We start from the raw sequence: 22,346 nt of genomic DNA, 5'->3' as shown, positions 1-22,346 counted from the left end.
GGCGAAATTCATTTTGTAGAGAAGTTAAAAAGACTGTATATTTTTTGTTTCAATAAAATTACTAATATATAAGCAACTATAATTAATAATAATAGTAATTACAAACCTAGTAACAATTTGTTTTTTTTTTTAATTTAAAAATTTTAAATCTAAAATAATTATTTTAACTTAAATCTTATTTGGCCTAAACATAACCAAACAAAGGGAAGTATAAGGAAGCTGGTAGGAATATCTGGTAATCTTTCTTTCTCTCTCTCTTTTCTTCTGTCTTCCGTGGATTCATCAATCATCACATACTTCCCAATCGACACAATAATATTTCTTATTATTCTCATTAAGCCAGATATTAGCACAATATCGGGTACAAAAGTAACAGGTGAATAATTGACGGGATCTACTGCCACGCCTATATTGAAAATAACAAAAACACATATTTGTCAATAATTCCCATTTAGTTTATAGTAAACTTACCTTTTAACAACCATAAAGTAATAGGTTGTAAATAAAGGATTTGAGCATTTAAATACCGTACATCTGCCTAGGGGTCCATTTCGTATATGATCCATCATACATTTCTCCGGCAGAATATATTTTAATCCAGGATTTTCATAAACTGGAGATGTACGATTTAAGGTCTCCAGAGCTTTCAGACAATCATCATAGAGCGTAACTTCATTGTCTTTTTTAGCTACGGGAAATATTTTACGTGTTCCAATGGGCAGTAGAAGTTTTTTGAATGTCTCTTTTTCGATTACCCAAAAGAAGTCACTATGGGTGACTGAGCTGAAAAGAAAATGTGAAGTTTTTTTTATTAAATTGTGTTTAAATTTTTATATAAATTTTATCCCTTAATTTCTCTTAAGCCCTATGGCGCTATTCGGTACGTGATAAAAGCGTGGACAAAGCGAACACATGCAAAACTTTTATCGGAAAGACCACATCGGGGAGATCCCAATGGGGCAAAACAAGAAAGCTACAGAAAAAGAGTTGGGGTACGATCAGTAGGACAGGTGGAATCATATCGGGACGCATGGACTCACGGATGCCACTCGAGCAAAAAAAATTGTTAACATTTTATTTCTATAGAATTTTTTTTCAAAATTTTATTTCGATAGAAAATCTTGTCAATATTTTATTTATTTAGAAAATTTTTGCAAAATTTTACTTCTATAAAAAATTTGGTTAAAATTTTATTTATATAGAAAATTTTCTCAAAATTTTATTTCCATTATTTATTATTTATTTCCATTATTTCTATAGAAAATTTTGTCAAAATTTTATTTCTATAGAAAATTTTGTCAAAATTTTATTTTTATAGAAAATTTTTGCTAAATTTTATACCTATAGAAAATTTTGTCAAAATTTTATTTCTATAGAGATTTTTGTCAAGATTTTATTTCTATAGATAATTTTGTCAAAATTTTATTTTTATAGAAAATTTTGTCAAGATTTTATTTCTATAGGAAATTTTGTCAAAATTTTATTTCTATAGAAAATTTTTGCAAAATTTTACTTCTATAAAAAATTTGGTCAACATTTTATTTATATAGAAAATTTTTGCTAAATTTTATACCTATAGAAAATTTTGTCAAAATTTTATTTCTATAGAGAATTTTGTCAAGATTTTATTTCTATAGACAATTTTGTCAAAACTTTATTTTTATAGAAAATTTTTGCTAAGTTTTATACCTATAGGAAATTTTGTCAAAATTTTATTTCTATAGAAAATTTGGTCAAAATTGATGAGCCAGTGTAAATATTTTTAGAAATCCCCATAAAACAATAATTTAAATAATAATTTAAAATGAATTTTATAGTGACCCCACTACCGAAATGCGCAAACGTTCTGGCCTTAAAATCTCCAATCCTTTACCCAAAAACCATTCATTTGCTCAGTTTTTGGAATTCGATCGTATGGTTTTAAAATTTCAAGGCTATTGGGATGACCGCTCGGAATTTGGTAATGTGAGAAAATTGGATGTTTGCTATTATCTGTCCGATGACACCATTGATATTAAGGAACAATTTCCAAAAAATTCGGGCAGAGAGGGGCCCAGTACTTTTCTCAAGAGATGTAAATTACCCAGGGTAAGTATGTGGAATTCAAAATGTCAATTTTCCTATAGAAAATTCGGTGAAAATTTTATTTCTATTGAAAATTTGGTCAAAAGTTTATTTCTATAGAAATTTTTCTCAAAATTGTATTTCTATAGAAAATTTTGTCAACATTTAGAGAAAATCTTACCAAAAAAGGACAAAAAAACTAAATATTTTGTCAAAAGTTTATTTCTATAGGAAATTTTGTCAAAATTTTATTCCTATAGAAAATTTTAGCTCTATAGAAAATCTTGTCAAAAATTTTTTCTATAGAAACTTTCGTCAAATTTTATTTCTATAAAAAAATTGTCAAAATTGTATTCCCATAGACATTTTTATAAAAATTTTATTTCTATAGAAAATTTTGTAAACATTTTAATTCTATAGATTTTTTAAAATTTTATTTGTATAGAAAATTGTGTCAAAATTTTATTTCGATAGAAAATTTTGTCGAAATTGTATTTCTATAGAAAATTTTGTCAAAATTTTATTTCTATAGAAAATTTTGTCAAAATTTTATTTCCATAGACATTTTTGTAAAAATGTTATTTCTATAGAAAATTTTGTAAACATTATAATTTTATAGATTTTTTTTTAAATTTTATGTGTATAGAAAATTGTGTCAAAATTTTATATCTATAGAAAATTTTGTGAAATTTTATTTCTGTAGAAAATTTTGTCAACATTTTACTTCTATAGAAAATGTTGTCGAAATTTTATTTCTATAGAAAATTTTGTCAAAATTTTATTTCTATAGAAAATTTTGTCAAAATTTTATTTCCATAGAAATTTTTGTAAAAATTTTATTTCTATAGAAAATTTTGTAAACATTTTAATGACATAGATTTTTTTTTTTAAATTTTAGTTGTATAGAAAATTTTTTCAAAATTTTATTTCTATAGAAAAGTTTGTGAATTTTATTTCTGTAGAAAATTTTGTCAACATTTTATTTCTATAGAAAATTTTGTCGAAATTTTATTTCTATTTTATTTTTAGAAAAGTTTTGTCAAATTCTATTCCTATAGAAAATTTTGCCAAAATTTTATTTCTATAGATAATTTTTATCCACACTAGGCTCTGTCTTGCAAGCAAACTAACTTCTTGGCTCTCTCCAGTCTAGTTTAGGTTAGGTATAGTGTCAGCCCGATATTTCAGGCTCACTCAGACTTTTTTGTTCATTGTGATACCACAGTGGTGAACTTCTCTCTTATCACGGGAGCCAGCGTGGTGCAATGGTTAGCATGCCCGCCTTGCATACACAAGGTCGTGGGTTCGATTCCTGCTACGACCGAACACCAAAAAGTTTTTCAGCGGTGGATTATCCCATCTCAGTAATGCAGGTGACATTTCTGAGGGTTTCAAAGCTTCTCTAAGTGGTTTCACTGGAATGTGGAACGCCGTTCGGACTCGACTATAAAAAGGAGGTCCCTTGTCATTGAGCTTAACATGGAATCGGGCAGCACTCAGTGATAAGAGAGAAGTTCACCACTGTGGTATCACAATGGACTGAATGGTCTAAGTGAGCCTGATACATCGGGCTGCCACATAACCTAACCTAACCTATCACGGCGTTCCACATTGCGGTGAAGCCACATAGAGAAGCTTTGTAACACTCAGAAATGTCACCTGCATTACTGAGGGTGGATAATCCATGACTTTTATATCCTAGGCGGGCATGACAGCCATTGCACCAGGGAAATTTTATATCAAAAAACTTCTTTTGCTCATATCTCCTAAACTAAGCATCCTAGAGCGAATTTGTGATAACCCCAAAAACATCGAAAATTCTATCCGAACTTTCAAAAAAATACATTTTTATATGAAAAAGTTATTTTGCTCATATCTCTAGAGCGAATAGAAGGTCAATTCGTGATCACCCTAAAAAAATCGAAAATTCCATCCAAATCCTGGAAAATCGAAAATTTTATATGAAAAACTTATTGTGCCCATACCTTAAAACTAAGCATACTAGAGCGAAAAGAAGGGAAATTCGTGATCACCTAAAAATCCAACTAATAAACTAAGTCCAAAGAAAAAATTGCATGACCATTTTAATCATGCAGTAGGTGATTCTTATTATTTCGGGAAATTTTATGAAAATGTTCTTCTGCTTTAGTTTATATTGAACTTATTTGTATGGTTACCCACGTTTAGTTCATAAAATTTTTGAGACATACTTGGCGTAAGGAAAATTGCATTGGGTTGTGGAAAATTAAGTTAAACCCAAATATTTTTTTTGCAATAAAAACAATTAAAATTTATCATCGTACACACACGAAATTCAATCACGAAATTAATTCATCCAATTAATTTTTAATTGAAATGTCTTCAATCACAGAAATGGTAGTATCAATTAAGAAATTAATTGAAGGTCAATTAAAAAGTTAATTGATCCAATTAAAAAATTAATTTATACTATTATTTTTGTGATTGATTTTTGTTGCAATTAAAAAATTTGTTGAATCAATTAAATTTTTAATGGATTTTTTTTAAAACTCAATTAAAATTTTAATTGGAAAAATTTTCGTGAATTTTTTTTTGTGTGTACGGACGTTTTTTCAGTGTACTTACATATGTGGTGCCTTGTTTGGTGTCTCATAGTAGTTCTGATAGAATTTCTCATAAATCATTGGTATGTGATTGATGGCAGCGTTATTGAATATCCTTAGATAGTCAAGGAATTTGGCTAAGGCCACTGGTAAATAAATCAGGGAACAACCTAAAAATCATAATAAAAATTATTAAAAATGAAAAAAAAATCGAACTTCAGTAAAAGTACTCGAAAGGTGAAATTGTAAAATTATAGGAAATCATGGATATGCTATATGGACATGCTTGTGTCAAATTTTCGCAAATGACCGATTTTTTAAATTGAGTCATTTTAGGGGAAAATTCACAATTTTGTAAAAATTCTAGAAAAGATGAAGCCACCGATTTGGAAAGGTTTGTGTATACAAATAACGGAAAATTTTGCGTTTAGTGGCATAGAGGTGTCAATTTTTTTTAAATTGGACGTTTTTAAAATTTAAAAAGTATAAACGGCCGTAAGTTCGGCCAGGCCGAATCTTATGTACCCTCCACCATGGATTGCGTAGAAACTTCTACGAAAGACTGTCATCCACAATCGAATTACTTGGGTTGTGGTATCTTAAATCGTTTTCTAAATTGTGAGTTAGTCCATACACGGTATACGTTAGACAAAAAAAGTATGTGTAGGTAAGTCTACAAATAATTACGAATCGATATGGACTTTTGCACGGTACGTAGGGAGCCAGAATTGAAATATGGGGGTCGCTTATATGGGGGCTATATACAATTATTGATATGGACCAATTTTTGTGTGATTGGGGATCGATTTATCTGAGCGCTATATATAACTATAGACCGATATGTACCTAGTTAGGCATGGTTGTTAACGGCCATACACTAGCACAATGCACCAAATTTCAACTGACTCGGATGAAATTTGCTCCTCCAAGAGGCTCCAAAACCAAATCTCGGGATCGGTTTATATGGGTGCTATATATAATTATGGACTGATATGAACCAATTCCTGCATGGTTGTTGGATACCATATACTAACATCACGTACCAAATTTCAACCGAATCGGATGAATTTTGCTCTTCCAAGGGGCTCCGGAGGTCAAATCTGGGGATCGGTTTATATGGGGGCTATATATAATTATGGACCGATTTCGACCAACTTTTGCATGGGAGTTTGAGGCCATATATTAACACCACGTACCAAATTTCAACTGAATCAGATGAATTTTGGTCTTCCAAGAGGCTCCGGAGGTCAAATCTGGCGATCGGTTTATATGGGGGCTATATATAATTATGGACCGATGTGGACCAATTTTTGCATGGTTGTTAGAGACCATATACTAACACCACGTACCAAATTTCAACTGAATCAGATGACATTTGTTTCTCTTAGAGGCCTCGCAAGCCAAATCGGGGGATCGGTTTATATGGGGGCTATATATAATTATGGACCGATGTGGACCAATTTTTGCATGGTTGTTAGAGACCATATACTAACACCACGTACCAAATTTCAGCCGGATCGGATGAAATTTGCTTCTCTTAGAGGCCTTGCAAGCCAAATTTGGGGGTCCGTTTATATGGGGGCTATACGTAAAAGTGGACCGATATGGCCCGTTTGCAATACCATCTGACCTACATCAATAACAACTACTTGTGCCAAGTTTCAAGTCGATAGCTTGTTTCGTTCGGAAGTTAGAGTGATTTCAACAGACGGACGGACGGACGGACGGACATGCTCAGATCGACTCAGAATTTCACCACGACCCAGAATATATATACTTTATGGGGTCTTGGAGCAATATTTCGATGTGTTACAAACGGAATGACAAAGTTAATATACCCCCCATCCTATGTTGGAGGGTATAAAAATACACAATTTCGTAAAAGTTAAAAAAAAAAAATAAATAAATAAATAGACTTCTGCAGAAACTCATGCCACAAATTTGGAAAGATTAAAGTGCGTCGAATAATAGAAAAATATGAGTCCATTTTTCCAAATATGACATTGGACCATTTTAGGGGAAGCTTGACCATTTTGTAAAAGTTTTAGAAAAAATTTGGGACTTCCGAAAAAGCACACGCCATTAATTTTAAAAGGTAAAAGTACGTAGAATAATGGAAAATTATGCATATATAAGTATGAGCGTGTAAATTGTTCGTAAATTACTTATTTTGAAAATTTTGTCATTTTTAGGAAAAAAATCACAATTTTGTAAAAGTTCTAGAAAACAATTTGGACTTCTGCAAAAGCTCACGTCGCTGATTTTGAACGATGAAAGTGGGTAGAATAATAGAAAATTATGCGTATATGGATATGAGCCACTATTTTAATGGCCCATTTTTAAAAAGGGACCATTTTAGGTGAAAATTCTCCATTTTGTAAAATTTCTACAAAAAAATTTGACCTTCTGAAAAAGCTCAAGTCACTGATTTGGAAATGTAAATTTGGAAAGTACGTAGAATAATAGAAATTTATATGTATATGGGCATTAGCATGATAAGTTTTTTTTTTAGCAAATTGGCTATTTTTCAAATTGGGCCAACTAGAGAAACCTTCATAATTTTGTAAAAGTTCTAGAAAAAAGTGTGGACTTCTGGAAAGGCTCATGTTGCTGATTTATAACGGCTAAAGTGCGTAGAATAATAGCAAAGTATCCGTATATATGCAAAGGGTGGTTAAATTGTAAAGGCCGATGTTGAATATGAACCACACCTAAACGCAAAGTTTTTTTTTTCCGAATTTTATTTGACATTTCTCTATTTCAGACTTACTCAATTTGAACCATGGAGAGATACACAATCCAACAACGTGTTAAATGGTTCCAAGAAATGGTTCCATTTTCACACAGTGGATTCGTCAATAAACAGAATTGCCACATTTGGGCGAATGAGAATACAAGAGTGATTTCGAAAAACCAATGTACCCACAAAGAGTGACTGTTTGGTGCAGTTTATGGGCTGGCGGCATCATCGGGTCGTATTTTTTCCAAAATGAGGCCGGTCAGGCAGTTACTGTGAATGGTGTTCGCTATCGTGAGATGATAACGAACTTTTTATGGCCCGAATTGGAAGATATGGATGTGGACGATATGTGGTTTCAGCAGGACGGTGCCACGAAACAATGGCTCTTTTGCGCAACAAATTCAATGGCCGTGTTATCTCAAGTAATGACGATGTCAATTGGCCGTCAAGATCATGTGATTTGACACCGTTGGACTTTTTTCTTTGGGGTTATTTGAAAGAAAAGGTGTACGTCGATAAGCCAGCAATAATTCAAGAGCTAAAGGATGAAATAATTCGGCACATTAACGGCATAGAACATCCATTTGGACCATCGGATGAAGGTGTGCCACAGAGGTCGCGGCGCCCATTTGGCCGATATTTTGTGGAATATATAATTGAGTAATACCAATATATCATAACAAAATACAATTACAATAATTTCCTAAATAGTTTGTATTTTATTCAAAATCAACATCGGCCCTTGAAATTTTAACCACTCTTTATGAGCGTATTAATTTTTCCCAAATTGGCCATTTTATACCCTCCGCCATAGGATGGGGGTATATTAATTTTGTCATTCCGTTTGTAACACATCGAAATATTGCTCTAAGACCCCATAAAGAATATTTATTCTGGGTCGTGGTGAAATTCTGAGTCGATCTAAGCATGTCCGTCCGTCACGCTAACTTCCGAACGAAACAAGCTATCGACTTGAAAATTGGCACAAGTAGTTGTTATTAATGTAGGTCGAATGGTATGGCAAATGGGCCATATCGGTCCACTTTTACGTATAGCCCCCATATAAACGGACCCCCAAATTTGGCTTGCGAGGCCTCTAAGAGAAGCAAATTTCATCCGATCCGGCTAATATTCGGTACATGGTGTTAGTATGTGCTCTCTAACAACCATGCATAATTATATATAGCCCCCATATTAACCGATCTACAGATTTGACCTCCGGAGGCTATTGGAAAACCAAAATTCATCTGATTCAGTTGAAATTTGGTACGTGGTGTTAATATATGACCTCAAACACCCATGCAAAAATTGGTCGAAATCGGTCCATAATTATATATAGCCCCCATATAAACCGATCCCCAGATTTGTCTTGCGGAGCCTCTAAGAGAAGCAAATTTCATCCGATCCGGCTGCAATTTGGTACATGGTGTAAGTATGTGGTCTCTAACAACAATGCAAAAATTGGTTCATATCAGTCCATAATTATATATAGCCCCCATATAAACCGATCCTCAGATTTGACCTCTGGAGCCTATTGGAAAACCAAAATTCATCTGATTCAGTTGAAATTTGGTACGTGGTGTTAATATATGACCTCAAACACCCATGCAAAAATTGGTCGAAATCGGTCCATAATTATATATAGCCCCCATATAAACCGATCCCCAGATTTGGCCTGCGGAGCCTCTAAGAGAAGCAAATTTCATCCGATCCGGCTGAAATGTGGTACATGGTGTAAGTATATGGTCTCTAACAACTATGCAAAAATTGGTTCATATCAGTCCATAATTATATATAGCCCCATATAAACCCATTCCGAGATTTGATTTTGGAGCCTCTTGGAGAAGCAAAATTCATCCGATCTGGTTGAAATTTGGTGCGTGGTGTTAGTATATGGTCCATATCAGTCCATAAACATATCTAGCCCCCATATAAACCGATCCCGAGATTTGGTTTTGGAGCCTCTTGGAGGAGCAAATTTCATCCGAGTGAGTTGACATTTGGTACATTGTGCTAGTATGTGGTTGTTAACAACCATGCCTAACTAGGTCCATATCTGTCTATAGTTATATATAGCCCCGAGATAAATCGATCCCCAATCACACAAAAATTGGTCCATATCAAGATTCATATTTGTAGCCCCCATATAAGCGACCCCCATATTTCAAGTCTGGCTCTCCACGTACCGTGCAAAAATCCATATCGATTCGTAATTATTTGTAGACTTACCTATATATAATACCACGTATATATCTCGTATGGACTAACTCACAATTTAGAAAACGATGTTAAGAAGTTTTAAGATACCTTGCCATCGGTAAGTATTACCACAACACAAGCAATTCGATTGTGGATGACAGTCTTTCGCAGAAGTTTCTACGCAATCCATGGTGGAGGGTACATAAGATTCGGCCTGGCCGAACTTACGGCCGTATATATTTGTGAATTATCTCCAAAATGGCCTAGTTTTAAGGGCCATTTTAGAGATAATTCACAATTTTGTAAAAATTTTAGAAAACAAAAAATTTAGAGATTTGGAGATGTGACGTTGCTTAGAAGCCTAAAAATATATGCGTATATGAGCATTAGCGTTTCATATTTTTTGCTAATTTGGTCATTTTTTGGAATTGATACAGTTTAGGGGAAACTTCACAATTTTGTGAAAGTTCTAGAAACAAATTTTGACTTTTCGAAAAACTCACGACACTGACTTGGAAATGTGAAAGTACTTAGAATTATGCATATATGGGCATGAACATGCCATTTTTTTAACAAATTGTGATTTTTAAAATTCGGAGAAAATTCACAATTTTGTAAAAATTTTAGAAAAAACAAGTAAGGAAAGTCCAAAGTCGGGCGGGGCCGACTATATTATACCCTGCACCACTTTGTAGATCTAAATTTTCGATACCATATCACATCCGTCAAATGTGTTGGGTGCTGAATATATACAGGTTTGTCCCAAATACATACATTTAGATATCACTCGATTTGGACAGAATTTGATAGACTTTTACAAAATCAATAGACTCAAAATTTAAATTGGCTAATGCACTAGGGTGGAACACAATTTTAGTAAAAAAATATGGGAAACATTTAAATCTGAAGCAATTTTAAGGAAACGTCGCAAATGTTTATTTATGATTTATCGCTCGATATATATGTATTAGAAGTTTAGGAAAATTAGAGTCATTTTTACAACTTTTCGACTAAGCAGTGGCGATTTAACAAGGAAAATGTTGGGTATTTTGACCATATTTGTCGAAATCAGAAAAACATATATATGGGAGCTATATCTAAATCGGAACCGACTTCAATCAAATTAGGCACACATGACTATATTACTAATTGTACTCCTAGTGCAAAATTTCAACCAAATTGGGCCAAAACTCTGGTTTCTGGGGCCATATAAGTCCATATCGGGCGAAAAATATATATGGAAGCTATATCTAAATCTGAACCGATTTCAATCAAATTTTGCACACTTGACTATACGACTAAGTGTTATGTTTGTACAAAATTTCAAGCAAATCGGTATAAACCTCTGGCTGCTGGGTCCATATTAGTGCATATCGCACACATGACTATACTACGAATTGTACTCCTTGTGCAAAATTTCAAGCTAATCGGGATAAAATTCTGGCTTCTGAGTCCATATAAGTGCATATCGGGCGAAAGATATATATGGGAGCTATATCTAAATCTGAATCGATTTCAACCAAATTTGGCACGCATAGCTACAATGCTAAATTTACTTTCTGTGCAAAATTTCAACCAAATTGGGCCAAAACTCTGGCTTTTAGGACCATTAGTCCATATCGGGCGAAAGATATATATGGGAGCTATATCTAATTCTGAACCGATTTCAATCAAATTTTGCACACTTGACTATACTACTAATTGTACTCCTAGTGCAAAATTTCAACCAAATTCGGCCAAAAATCTGGCTTCTGGGGCCATATAAGTCCATATCGGGCGAAAGATATATATGGGAGCTATATCTAAATCTGAACCGATTTCAATCACATTTTGCACACTTGACTATACGACTAAGTGTTATGTTTGTACAAAATTTCAAGCAAATCGGTATAAACCTCTGGCTGCTGGGTCCATATTAGTGCATATCGGGCGAAAGATATATATGGGAGCTATATCTAAATCTGAAGCGATTTCTTCCAAAATCAATAGGTTTCTATTCTGACCCAAATTAGGAACATGTGCCAAATTTGAAGGCGATTGGACTTAAATTGCGACCTAGACTTTGATCACAAAAATGTGTTCACAGACAGACGGACGGACGGACGGACGGACGGACAGACGGACATGGTTATATCGACTCAGGGACCCACCCTGAGCATTATTGCCAAAGACACCATGTGTCTATCTCGTCTCCTTCTGGGTGTTACAAACATATGCACTAACTTATATACCAGGCTTCTGCACCACAGTGTGGTGCAGGGTATAAAAATGAAGTTCGGCAAAGGCTCACTCCACTGATTTGGAATGGTAAAAGGGCGCAAAAGCGACTAAATTTTTCGAAAATTTTTGCATTTATAGAATTTTTTTAAAAAGGTTTAAATGTGTAGAATAATAAAAAAATATGCGTATAAGGGGATGATTTTGTCAATATCTTGCTATTTTTAAAGTTGGGACATTTTAGGTGAAAATTCTCAAGTTTGTAAAAATTCTAGAAAAAATTTTTGGACTTCTGCGAAAGCTCAGGAAAGGTGAAAGTGTAAAGAATAAAGAAAATTATGTTTATATGGGCATGAAATGTGAAAGTGAGTAAACTAACTTAGCACTATACAAATATGGGCATGATCGTGAAGATAAAAATTAAAAATTTGAAAATATTACGATCTGCTGAGAGCATTTGTAGAGATGGCATGTTCGATATTCTTTCCGGAATGTGCCATATTTCGGTATTGTCGGTTATATTTAGCTCATTTAGGCGGGTGCATTCGCATATATGCAGAGGTAGACGTTTCAGATTATTTTTGGATATATTCAACGATTCCAAACGTTTCATATAAGTAATGGCTAGAAAGATATGAGATAAAGAGAGAGAGAAAAAAACGTTAATTAAAATATTGTGTAATCAAAGAAATTTAATTCTATATTTAGTTTAGTGTTGAAAACTTTTAGATCCCTTTAATTAAAATCTTTTTGAGATATTTGGTAACTGCTATGCAATTAAAGATTTCCTAAATCAAGGTTACTATTTTTTTGTTTTTTCGTTTTAAAGAAAAAAAAAAATCTTCTACTAAACGGTGTTGCTTTGGGGAAAATCTATTGGCATCCCCACCATCTCATGAGTCCACACATTTAGAAGGAAATTTGATTTAAAAATGACTAGAAGTAGAAATAGAAAACTAGTCACCTGTTGTATTCTTATTGCCTCTTTGATTTAATTGAATTTAATTCAATTGCCAAAATGTCAATTACTTTTTTGATGACGCCCCAATTCGATTTGGCTACCTTTGGACCAAGACTGAAAGATATCTGAATTAGAGGCATATGTAACAAAGTTGCATTAGCAGAAGAGTTTCGGAAAATCTTTTATATTCTTAAATAAAGGTGTAAGAAATTATCGTTGAGGTAAAGGGAGAGAAATGGAAAATGTGGGAGTAAACCGCTATCACTCAAGTTTTGCAGTTTAACAGACATAGGCTTAGATAGATGGGGTCCTTGGTGAACCCTACAGAAAAAGTTTAGCTACCCCTGAACTGCTACCCAGAACGTTAATTGTGTAGACATTCAACAGCCTATAACTTTATCGAATTTATAAGTAAATTTAAAAACTCATATATCCTAAGAATGGACGAAAAAGTTTACAATCTAATACACGAAAACTGGCGAATCAAAATAAAATCCATATGGCAATTCAAAAACATTTAGCTGAGTCTATATGAACCCAGAAAATCGCACCTTCAAGACACACAAGAATAAAAATCGGGGACTTTATTCAAAATAGGATTAAACATTCAGGCATTTCGGATAGAACCCGGAAAAATCTAAAATGTCGGTAATTTTTTCCTTGTATGGTACATTGTTGAAGGGATCCACCGTGGTGCAATGGTTAGCATGCCCGCCTTGCATACACAAGGTCGTGGGTTCGATTCCTGCTTCGACCGAACACCAAAAAGTTTTTCAGCGGTGGATTATCCCACCTCAGTAATACTGGTGACATTTCTGAGGGTTTCAAAGCTTCTCTAAGTGGTTTCACTGCAATGTGGAACGCCGTTCGGACTCGGCTATACAAAAGAGGTCCCTTGTCATTGAGCTTAACATGGAATCGGGCAGCACTCAGTGATAAGAGAGAAGTTCACCAGTGTGGTATCACAATGGACTGAATAGTCTAAGTGAGCCTGATACATCGGGCTGCCACCTAACCTAACCTAAACCCAAATTTAAAAGTGAATTGCGTTTTAAAAATGTCCTTACTTGTATTCTCTGTATTTGTTAAAGTAAAGACAAAATCTTTGGAACCGGGCATGCTTTTTTTTAGTGTACTTCCGGATCCAAAAAGAACATTTTCACTACTTTTTTGGCAACGCTTTTTTTACTGGGAGGTTTAGAAAAAATTTCGTAATAATTTTGTCTTAACAGAAAATTTCATAGATTTTTTGTCTAGGGAGAAAATTTTATAGAAAGGTTGCTTTTAGAAATTTAGTTTTTATACAAAATTTCATAGAAATTTTATCTTTAGAGAAAATGTGAGAAGTTTTATCTTCAGAGAAAATTTCCTAAAAATTTTATCTTTAGTGAAAATTTTATAGAAATTTAATCTTTAGAAAAAATTCATAAAAATATTTGCTTTGTCATTAGAAAAAAACTTGTCTTTGGAGAATACTTTATAAAAATTTTGTTGTTAAAGGAAATTTTATAGAAATTTTGTCGTAGGAGAAAATTTTATAGAAATTTTGTCGTTAGAGACAATTTCATAGAAATTTTGTCGTTAGCGAAAATTTCATAGAAATTTTGTCGTTAGCGAAAATTTCATAGAAATTTTGTCGTTAGCGAAAATTTCATAGAAATTTTGTCGTTAGAGAAAATTTTATAGAAATTTTGTCGTTAGAGATTATTTGATTTTGTCGTTAGAGAAAATTTCATAGAAATTTTGTCTTTGGAGAAAATTTCATAGAAATATTGTCGTGAAAGAAAATTTTATAGAAATTTTGTCGTTAGCGAAAATTTCATAGAAATTTGGTCTTACAAAAAATTTTATAGAAATTTTGTCTTTGGAGAAAATTTTATAGAAATATTGTCGTTACAGAAAATTTCATATAAATTTTGTCTTTGGAGAAAATTTCATAAACATATTGTCGTTAGAGAAAATTTTATAGAAATTTGGTCTTACGAAAAAGTTTTATAGAAATTTTGTCTTTGGAGAAAATTTCATAGAAATATTGTCGTTAGAGAAAATTTCATAGCAATATTGTCGTTAGAGAAAAATTCATAGAAATTTGAAAGAAAATTTTATAGAAATTTTGTCGTTAGCGAAAATTTCATAGAAATTTGGTCTTACAAAAAATTTTATAGAAATTTTGTCTTTGGAGAAAATTTCATAGAAATATTGTCGTTACAGAAAATTTCATATAAATTTTGTCTTTGGAGAAAATTTCATAAACATATTGTCGTTAGAGAAAATTTTATAGAAATTTGGTCTTACGAAAAAGTTTTATAGAAATTTTGTCTTTGGAGAAAACTTCATAAAGATATTGTCGTTAGACAAAATTTCATAGAAATTTTATCATTAGAGAAAATTTCATAGAAATTTTGTCGTTAGAGAAAATTTAATAGAAATTTGGTCTTACGAAAAAGTTTTATAGAAATTTTGTCTGTGGAGAACATTTCATAGAAATTTTGTCTTCGGAGAAAATTTTATAGAAATTTTGTCGTTAGAGAAAATTGAATAGAAATTTGGTCTTACGGAAAAGTTTTATAGAAATTTTGTCTTTGGAGCAAATACAAAAAATTTTATAGAAATTTTGTCTTAGAGAAAATTTTATAAAAATGTTGTCTTTGGAGAAAATTTCATAAATATATTGTCGTTAGAGAAAATTTCATAGACATTTTGTCGTTAGAGAAAATTTAATAGAAATTTGGTCTTACGAAAAAATTTTATAGAAATTTTGTCTTTTGAGAAAATATCATAGATATATTTTCGTTAGAGAAAATTTCATAGAAATTTTGTCGTGAAAGAAAATTTTATAGAAATTTTGTCGTTAGCGAAAATTTCATGGAAATTTTGTCTTACAAAAAATGTTATAAAAAATTTGTCTTAGAGAAAATTTTATAGAAATTTTGTCTTACAGAAAATTTTATAAAAATTTTGTCTTTGGAGAAAATTTCATAGAAATTTTGTCGTTAGAGAAAATTTCATAGAAATTTTGTCGTTAGAGAAAATTTCATAAAAATTTGGTCTTACGAAAAAGTTTTATAGAAATTTTGTTTTTGGAGAAAATATCATAGATATATTTTCGTTAGAGAAAATTTCATAGAAATTTTGTCGTGAAAGAAAATTTTATAGAAATTTTGTCGTTAGCGAAAATTTCATAGAAATGTGGTCTTACGAAAAAGTTTTATAGAAATTTTGTCTTTGGAGAACATTTCATAGAAATATTGTCGTTACAGAAAATTTCATAGAAATATTGTCGTTAGAGAAAAATTCATAGAAATTTTGTCGTTAGAGAAAATTTCATAAAAATTTGGTCTTACGAAAAAGTTTTATAGAAATTTTGTCTTTGGAGAAAATATCATAGATATATTTTCGTTAGAGAAAATTTCATTGAAATTTTGTCTTTGGAGAAAACTTTATAGAAATTTTGTCGTTAGAGAAAATTTAATAGAAATTTGGTCTTACGGAAAAGTTTTATAGAAATTTTGTCTTTGGAGCAAATACAAAAAATTTTATAGAAATTTTGTCTTAGATAAAATTTTATAAAAATTTTGTCTTTGGAGAAAATTTCATAAATATATTGTCGTTAGAGAAAATTTCATAGACATTTTGTCGTTAGAGAAAATTTAATAGAAATTTGGTCTTACGAAAAAATTTTATAGAAATTTTGTCTTTTGAGAAAATTTCATAGATATATTTTCGTTAGAGAAAATTTCATAGAAATTTTGTCGTGAAAGAAAATTTTATAGAAATTTTGTCGTTAGCGAAAATTTCATGGAAATTTGATCTTACAAAAAATTTTATAGAAATTTTGTCTTAGAGAAAATTTTATAGAAATTTTGTCTTAGAGAAAATTTTATAAAAATTTTGTCTTTGGAGAAAATTTCATAGAAATTTTGTCGTTAGGGAAAATTTCATAGAAATTTTGTCGTTAGAGAAAATTTCATAAAAATTTGGTCTTACGAAAAAGTTTTATAGAAATTGTGTCTTTGGAGAAAATATCATAGATATATTTTCGGTAGAGAAAATTTCATAGAAAAAGTTTTATAGAAATTTTGTCTTTGGAGAAAATTTCATAGAAATATTGTCGTTAGAGAAAATTTCATAGCAATATTGTCGTTAGAGAAAAATTCATAGAAATTTGAAAGAAAATTTTATAGAAATTTTGTCGTTAGCGAAAATTTCATAGAAATTTGGTCTTACAAAAAATTTTATAGAAATTTTGTCTTTGGAGAAAATTTCATAGAAATATTGTCGTTACAGAAAATTTCATATAAATTTTGTCTTTGGAGAAAATTTCATAAACATATTGTCGTTAGAGAAAATTTTATAGAAATTTGGTCTTACGAAAAAGTTTTATAGAAATTTTGTCTTTGGAGAAAACTTCATAAAGATATTGTCGTTAGACAAAATTTCATAGAAATTTTATCATTAGAGAAAATTTCATAGAAATTTTGTCGTTAGAGAAAATTTAATAGAAATTTGGTCTTACGAAAAAGTTTTATAGAAATTTTGTCTGTGGAGAACATTTCATAGAAATTTTGTCTTCGGAGAAAATTTTATAGAAATTTTGTCGTTAGAGAAAATTGAATAGAAATTTGGTCTTACGGAAAAGTTTTATAGAAATTTTGTCTTTGGAGCAAATACAAAAAATTTTATAGAAATTTTGTCTTAGAGAAAATTTTATAAAAATGTTGTCTTTGGAGAAAATTTCATAAATATATTGTCGTTAGAGAAAATTTCATAGACATTTTGTCGTTAGAGAAAATTTAATAGAAATTTGGTCTTACGAAAAAATTTTATAGAAATTTTGTCTTTTGAGAAAATATCATAGATATATTTTCGTTAGAGAAAATTTCATAGAAATTTTGTCGTGAAAGAAAATTTTATAGAAATTTTGTCGTTAGCGAAAATTTCATGGAAATTTGGTCTTACAAAAAATGTTATAAAAAATTTGTCTTAGAGAAAATTTTATAGAAATTTTGTCTTACAGAAAATTTTATAAAAATTTTGTCTTTGGAGAAAATTTCATAGAAATTTTGTCGTTAGAGAAAATTTCATAGAAATTTTGTCGTTAGAGAAATTTTCATAAAAATTTGGTCTTACGAAAAAGTTTTATAGAAATTTTGTTTTTGGAGAAAATATCATAGATATATTTTCGTTAGAGAAAATTTCATAGAAATTTTGTCGTGAAAGAAAATTTTATAGAAATTTTGTCGTTAGCGAAAATTTCATAGAAATGTGGTCTTACGAAAAAGTTTTATAGAAATTTTGTCTTTGGAGAACATTTCATAGAAATATTGTCGTTACAGAAAATTTCATAGAAATATTGTCGTTAGAGAAAAATTCATAGAAATTTTGTCGTTAGAGAAAATTTCATAAAAATTTGGTCTTACGAAAAAGTTTTATAGAAATTTTGTCTTTGGAGAAAATATCATAGATATATTTTCGTTAGAGAAAATTTCATTGAAATTTTGTCTTTGGAGAAAACTTTATAGAAATTTTGTCGTTAGAGAAAATTTAATAGAAATTTGGTCTTACGGAAAAGTTTTATAGAAATTTTGTCTTTGGAGCAAATACAAAAAATTTTATAGAAATTTTGTCTTTGGAGAAAATTTCATAAATATATTGTCGTTAGAGAAAATTTCATAGACATTTTGTCGTTAGAGAAAATTTAATAGAATTTTATAGAAATTTTGTCTTTTGAGAAAATTTCATAGATATATTTTCGTTAGAGAAAATTTCATAGAAATTTTGTCGTGAAAGAAAATTTTATAGAAATTTTGTCGTTAGCGAAAATTTCATGGAAATTTGGTCTTACAAAAAATTTTATAGAAATTTTGTCTTAGAGAAAATTTTATAGAAATTTTGTCTTAGAGAAAATTTTATAAAAATTTTGTCTTTGGAGAAAATTTCATAGAAATTTTGTCGTTAGGGAAAATTTCATAGAAATTTTGTCGTTAGAGAAAATTTCATAAAAATTTGGTCTTACAAAAAATGTTATAGAAATTTTGTCTTTGGAGAAAATTTCATAGAAATATTGTCGTTACAGAAAATTTCATATAAATTTTGTCTTTGGAGAAAATTTCATAAACATATTGTCGCTAGAGAAAATTTCATAGAAATTTTGTTGTTAGAGGAAATTTCATTGAAATTTTGTTGTTAGAGAAAATTGCACAAAAATTTTGTCGTTAGAGAAAATTTCATCGAAATTTTGTCATTAGAGAAAATTTAATAGAAATTTGGTCTTACGAAAAAGTTTTATAGAAATTTTGTCTTTTGAGAAAATATCATATATATTTTCGATAGCGAAAATTTCATAGAAATTTGGCCTTACAAAAAATTTTATAGAAATTTTGTCTTTGAAGAAATTTTCATAGAAATATTTTCGTTAGAGAAAATTTCATTGCAATATTTTCGTTAGAGAAAATTTCGTAGAAATTTTGTTGGTAGGGAAAATTTCATAGAAATTTTTGTCGTTAGAGAAAATTTCATCAAAATTTTGTCGTTAGAGAAAATTTAATAGAAATTTGGTTTTACCAAAAAGTTTTTTTAGAAGCTTTGTCTTTGGAGAAAATATCATAGATATATTTTCGCTAGTGAAAATTTCATAGAAATTTGGCCTTACAAAAAATTTTATAGAAATTTTGTCTTTGAAGAAAATTTCATAGAAATATTGTCGTTAGAGAAAATTTCAAGAAATTTGGTTTAACGAAAAAGTTTTATAGAAATTTTGTCTTTGGAGAAAATTTCATAGAAATATTGTCGTTAGAGAAAATTTCATAGAAGTTTTGTCGTTAGAGAAAATTTCATATAAATTTTGTCGTTAGAGAAGATTTCATAGAAATGTCATATATCAAAAGTCTCCAAAATTCGTCAGATTTATGTTGGAGACACGCTTGAATTTTAAACTTAATATTAGCCTCCCTGTAGTTAGACACCGCAATTTTTTTTCGTTTCCCAAAAAGTTAGAGGCATTTTAAATCCATATCTGTCCATATTCATATCTGTCTTTTTTCCAATTTTTCTGACACACTATGTTACATTTTTCCTGGCCTGATCCTTATAGTCTCATCGACTATCACGAAATCACTTAGAAATGGTTTCACAGTTTAGCTTCTTAGCCAATACGAGCTTATGGATTTTTTCCCACTTTATCCGCTGTGGTAACCGTTTGCGAGGAACCTCGACTTGACTCATCCTAAACCGAAGATGACATGCCATGGTACTTTTCGGACCACCCTTGTACATACTATCTGGTTTATAGTAGAATATTGGATTAAAGCCATTTTAGAAACAAATAAATGAGTTCATTGTTTGCTAAAGAATTTCACTTTGATTATAAAAGACATCCAATTTTTATTTGTTACCTTAAGGAGGTCTAGAAATCATTAGATCAAGCCAAAGTGGTTGATGGCGCCTATTAGAAAATCTCCTTCAGATATTTTGCAATGTCAAGACATTTTGACCTTTGAATTAGGAAAATTAGATAATTTACCAAATGGTATTTTTTTAACTAAAGACTATTTGGCAGGAATTTTAAAAATGTCCCAACGCCTATTGGTATTTATAGTGGGCATCAAAAATAACATAGAGGAAGCAAATAAATGAAGAAAGTTCTTAGGCTAGCTAACTAATCAATATTAGAACAAATATTAAACTATTGGGAGATGGCTAATCTCCTTAAAAATGGGAATAGGAAGTTTTCAGACACAAAGAAAAACTGAATAAAATTCTGCTACAGCTGAATAAAATTCTGTCACCTTTATATTTTATTTTGTTTAGATTTACTTACATTTCGGTAAATCCGTTAATTGATTTGAGCTCACATTCAAATGCAATAAATTTAACATATAGCCAATGGATATAGGTAATTCCTGAATTTGATTATTGGACAAGTCTAAAAATTCCAAATTTTCCAATAGATAGATCTCCTCAGGTAATATGGTGATATTATTGCCGGCCAAATGCACAAATTTCAAAGTGGTCAAATTCATAAACCATTTGGGTATAGCAGCAATGTAATTCTCTTTGAGATAGATCTCTTCTAAATCTTCATATAAATACAAGTCCATGGGAATTTCTTGGTAATTTAAATAGCTCCAATGCAAACAGCGTCGATTCATGATGGGATTTTTACAAGACCAATAAATTCAAATATTTTTTTTAATTTTAAATAATTTTTTTGGATTATAGTTTAGTTGATTTTAATTGATTTTTTTTATAATTTTATTGATTATATTTTTGTTGATTTTAATTCAAATGTTGTTGTAAAATTTAAAATAATTTTGTTGATTTGAATTTTTTTTATAATTTTAAAATTTTTTTATATGAATTTTTGTGTTATCCTTTACTTATGTATTTTTTCTTAATTTTAGAACACTTCTAGAGATCACAATATTTTTGACAATTAAATTTCTTTTTAAAAATCACTTTTTAGAAAATTTATTATATCACAGCCCGTTTATAAGGGGTTTTTTGGTAATTTTTCGTTACTGAGTTTTTTTGGCTTTATATATCACCAACGCCGCGCCGAGATATGAACCGAAAAGTAGTCAATCGAGCATTCTAATGAAATGTTAAATAGAACACTTTTTTCACAAAATAGAAAATTTTCTTCTATTTCTTAGAATATAATGAAAAAATAAAAAAACTAGAAAGGCGAAATTCTGAGTAGATTTGAGATCTTTAGTCGGTCATGATCAAAACGCGTATGAATGACGATGATGCTCTCGATATGCATTCACCAACAGAGAAATTTCGTAAATTTAGAAAATTTGCCAACATCATAAAAAGAAACAAAATAACAAAGAGCGAAAAAATGTTTTCGAATCAAAATAGTGTGAAAAATTATTTTTATTTTACATCTCTAAAAAGTGAGAAAGAAAATACACACACTTAAATACACTATCAAAATTTTTATTTGTTGGTCAAAATTAATTAAATTGCACGATAGATAAGCATAAAAGACAACCTCCGAATTGTTTATAAACAAATTGGCTTGTTTGTATTTTTCTTTTACAATTAAATTATGTATTTGTTTACACTTTTAGAAGAGAATTTGGCACACAACTAGGTATCACTAAAGCTTCCTAATAGTTCTTTTATTTTGTCACTAGAGAAGGATTTAAATGCACTATTCAAATCTTTTGTTTTCGAGAAAAATCCATATCTATAATTTTGAATTTATAAAATTTTATTTCATTTTGTTACACTATAGAAATATTTAGATGCACTATTCCGCTTGGCTGATGATGTTTGTTTTCTAGAAAAATCCATTTTCACTGGATGAAATGTCAACTATATGACATTCAACGACATTATGATGTTTGTTCCAAATTGTTTCAAATTTCGAGGCATACTTTTAGGCATATTTTTCTCATACTTTTCTTTTTCATATTTAATTTTCCCAGATTTTGTTTCGTTTATTTTATGTTAAAATCTTTGCCACCAAATACTTAAACCTAAACAGCTCGATTTATTCTGCCATAAGTTTCCTCTTTAACATAGTCTCTAGGTTTGATTTTCCCTCGCTCTCGCTCTCTTTTGCTCTTTCAAA

At 30.3% G+C, this 22,346-nt stretch overlaps 1 protein-coding gene across 1 annotated transcript; it reads right to left on the bottom strand.

Annotated features, from left to right (window-relative positions):
* Window positions 1-7: 7 nt before the first annotated feature.
* On the bottom strand, window positions 8-21,462 carry LOC142241861 (uncharacterized). Its single transcript, XM_075313687.1, has 5 exons — window positions 20,583-21,462; window positions 12,244-12,426; window positions 4,669-4,816; window positions 472-783; window positions 8-406 (listed from the first exon to the last, which is right to left on the bottom strand). Exons 1-5 carry the CDS (start codon window positions 20,911-20,913, stop codon window positions 283-285), a joined length of 1,098 nt encoding a protein of 365 aa, XP_075169802.1. The 5' UTR covers window positions 20,914-21,462; the 3' UTR covers window positions 8-282.
* Between the last annotated feature and the right edge of the window lie 884 nt (window positions 21,463-22,346).

This window comes from Haematobia irritans, chromosome 5, assembly GCF_050003625.1.
Source record: "Haematobia irritans isolate KBUSLIRL chromosome 5, ASM5000362v1, whole genome shotgun sequence".
In the NCBI taxonomy this organism is placed as follows: Eukaryota; Metazoa; Arthropoda; class Insecta; order Diptera; family Muscidae; genus Haematobia; species Haematobia irritans.
Note: the sequence above shows the minus strand (reverse complement) of the source record. Positions and strands in the feature narration are given on the sequence as shown.

What these genes read in the sequence shown, in the direction of transcription:
- LOC142241861 (XM_075313687.1), bottom strand. Translation starts at nt 20,913, where the DNA reads ATGAATCGACGCTGTTTGCATTGGAGCTATTTAAATTACCAAGAAATT. An exon ending in ACAAATGCTCTCAGCAGATC is followed by an intron (nt 4,817 to 12,243) that starts GTAATATTTTCA and finishes TATGATTTTTAG; the next exon opens with GTTGTTCCCTGATTTATTTA. An exon ending in CCAAACAAGGCACCACATAT is followed by an intron (nt 784 to 4,668) that starts GTAAGTACACTG and finishes TTTTCTTTTCAG; the next exon opens with CTCAGTCACCCATAGTGACT.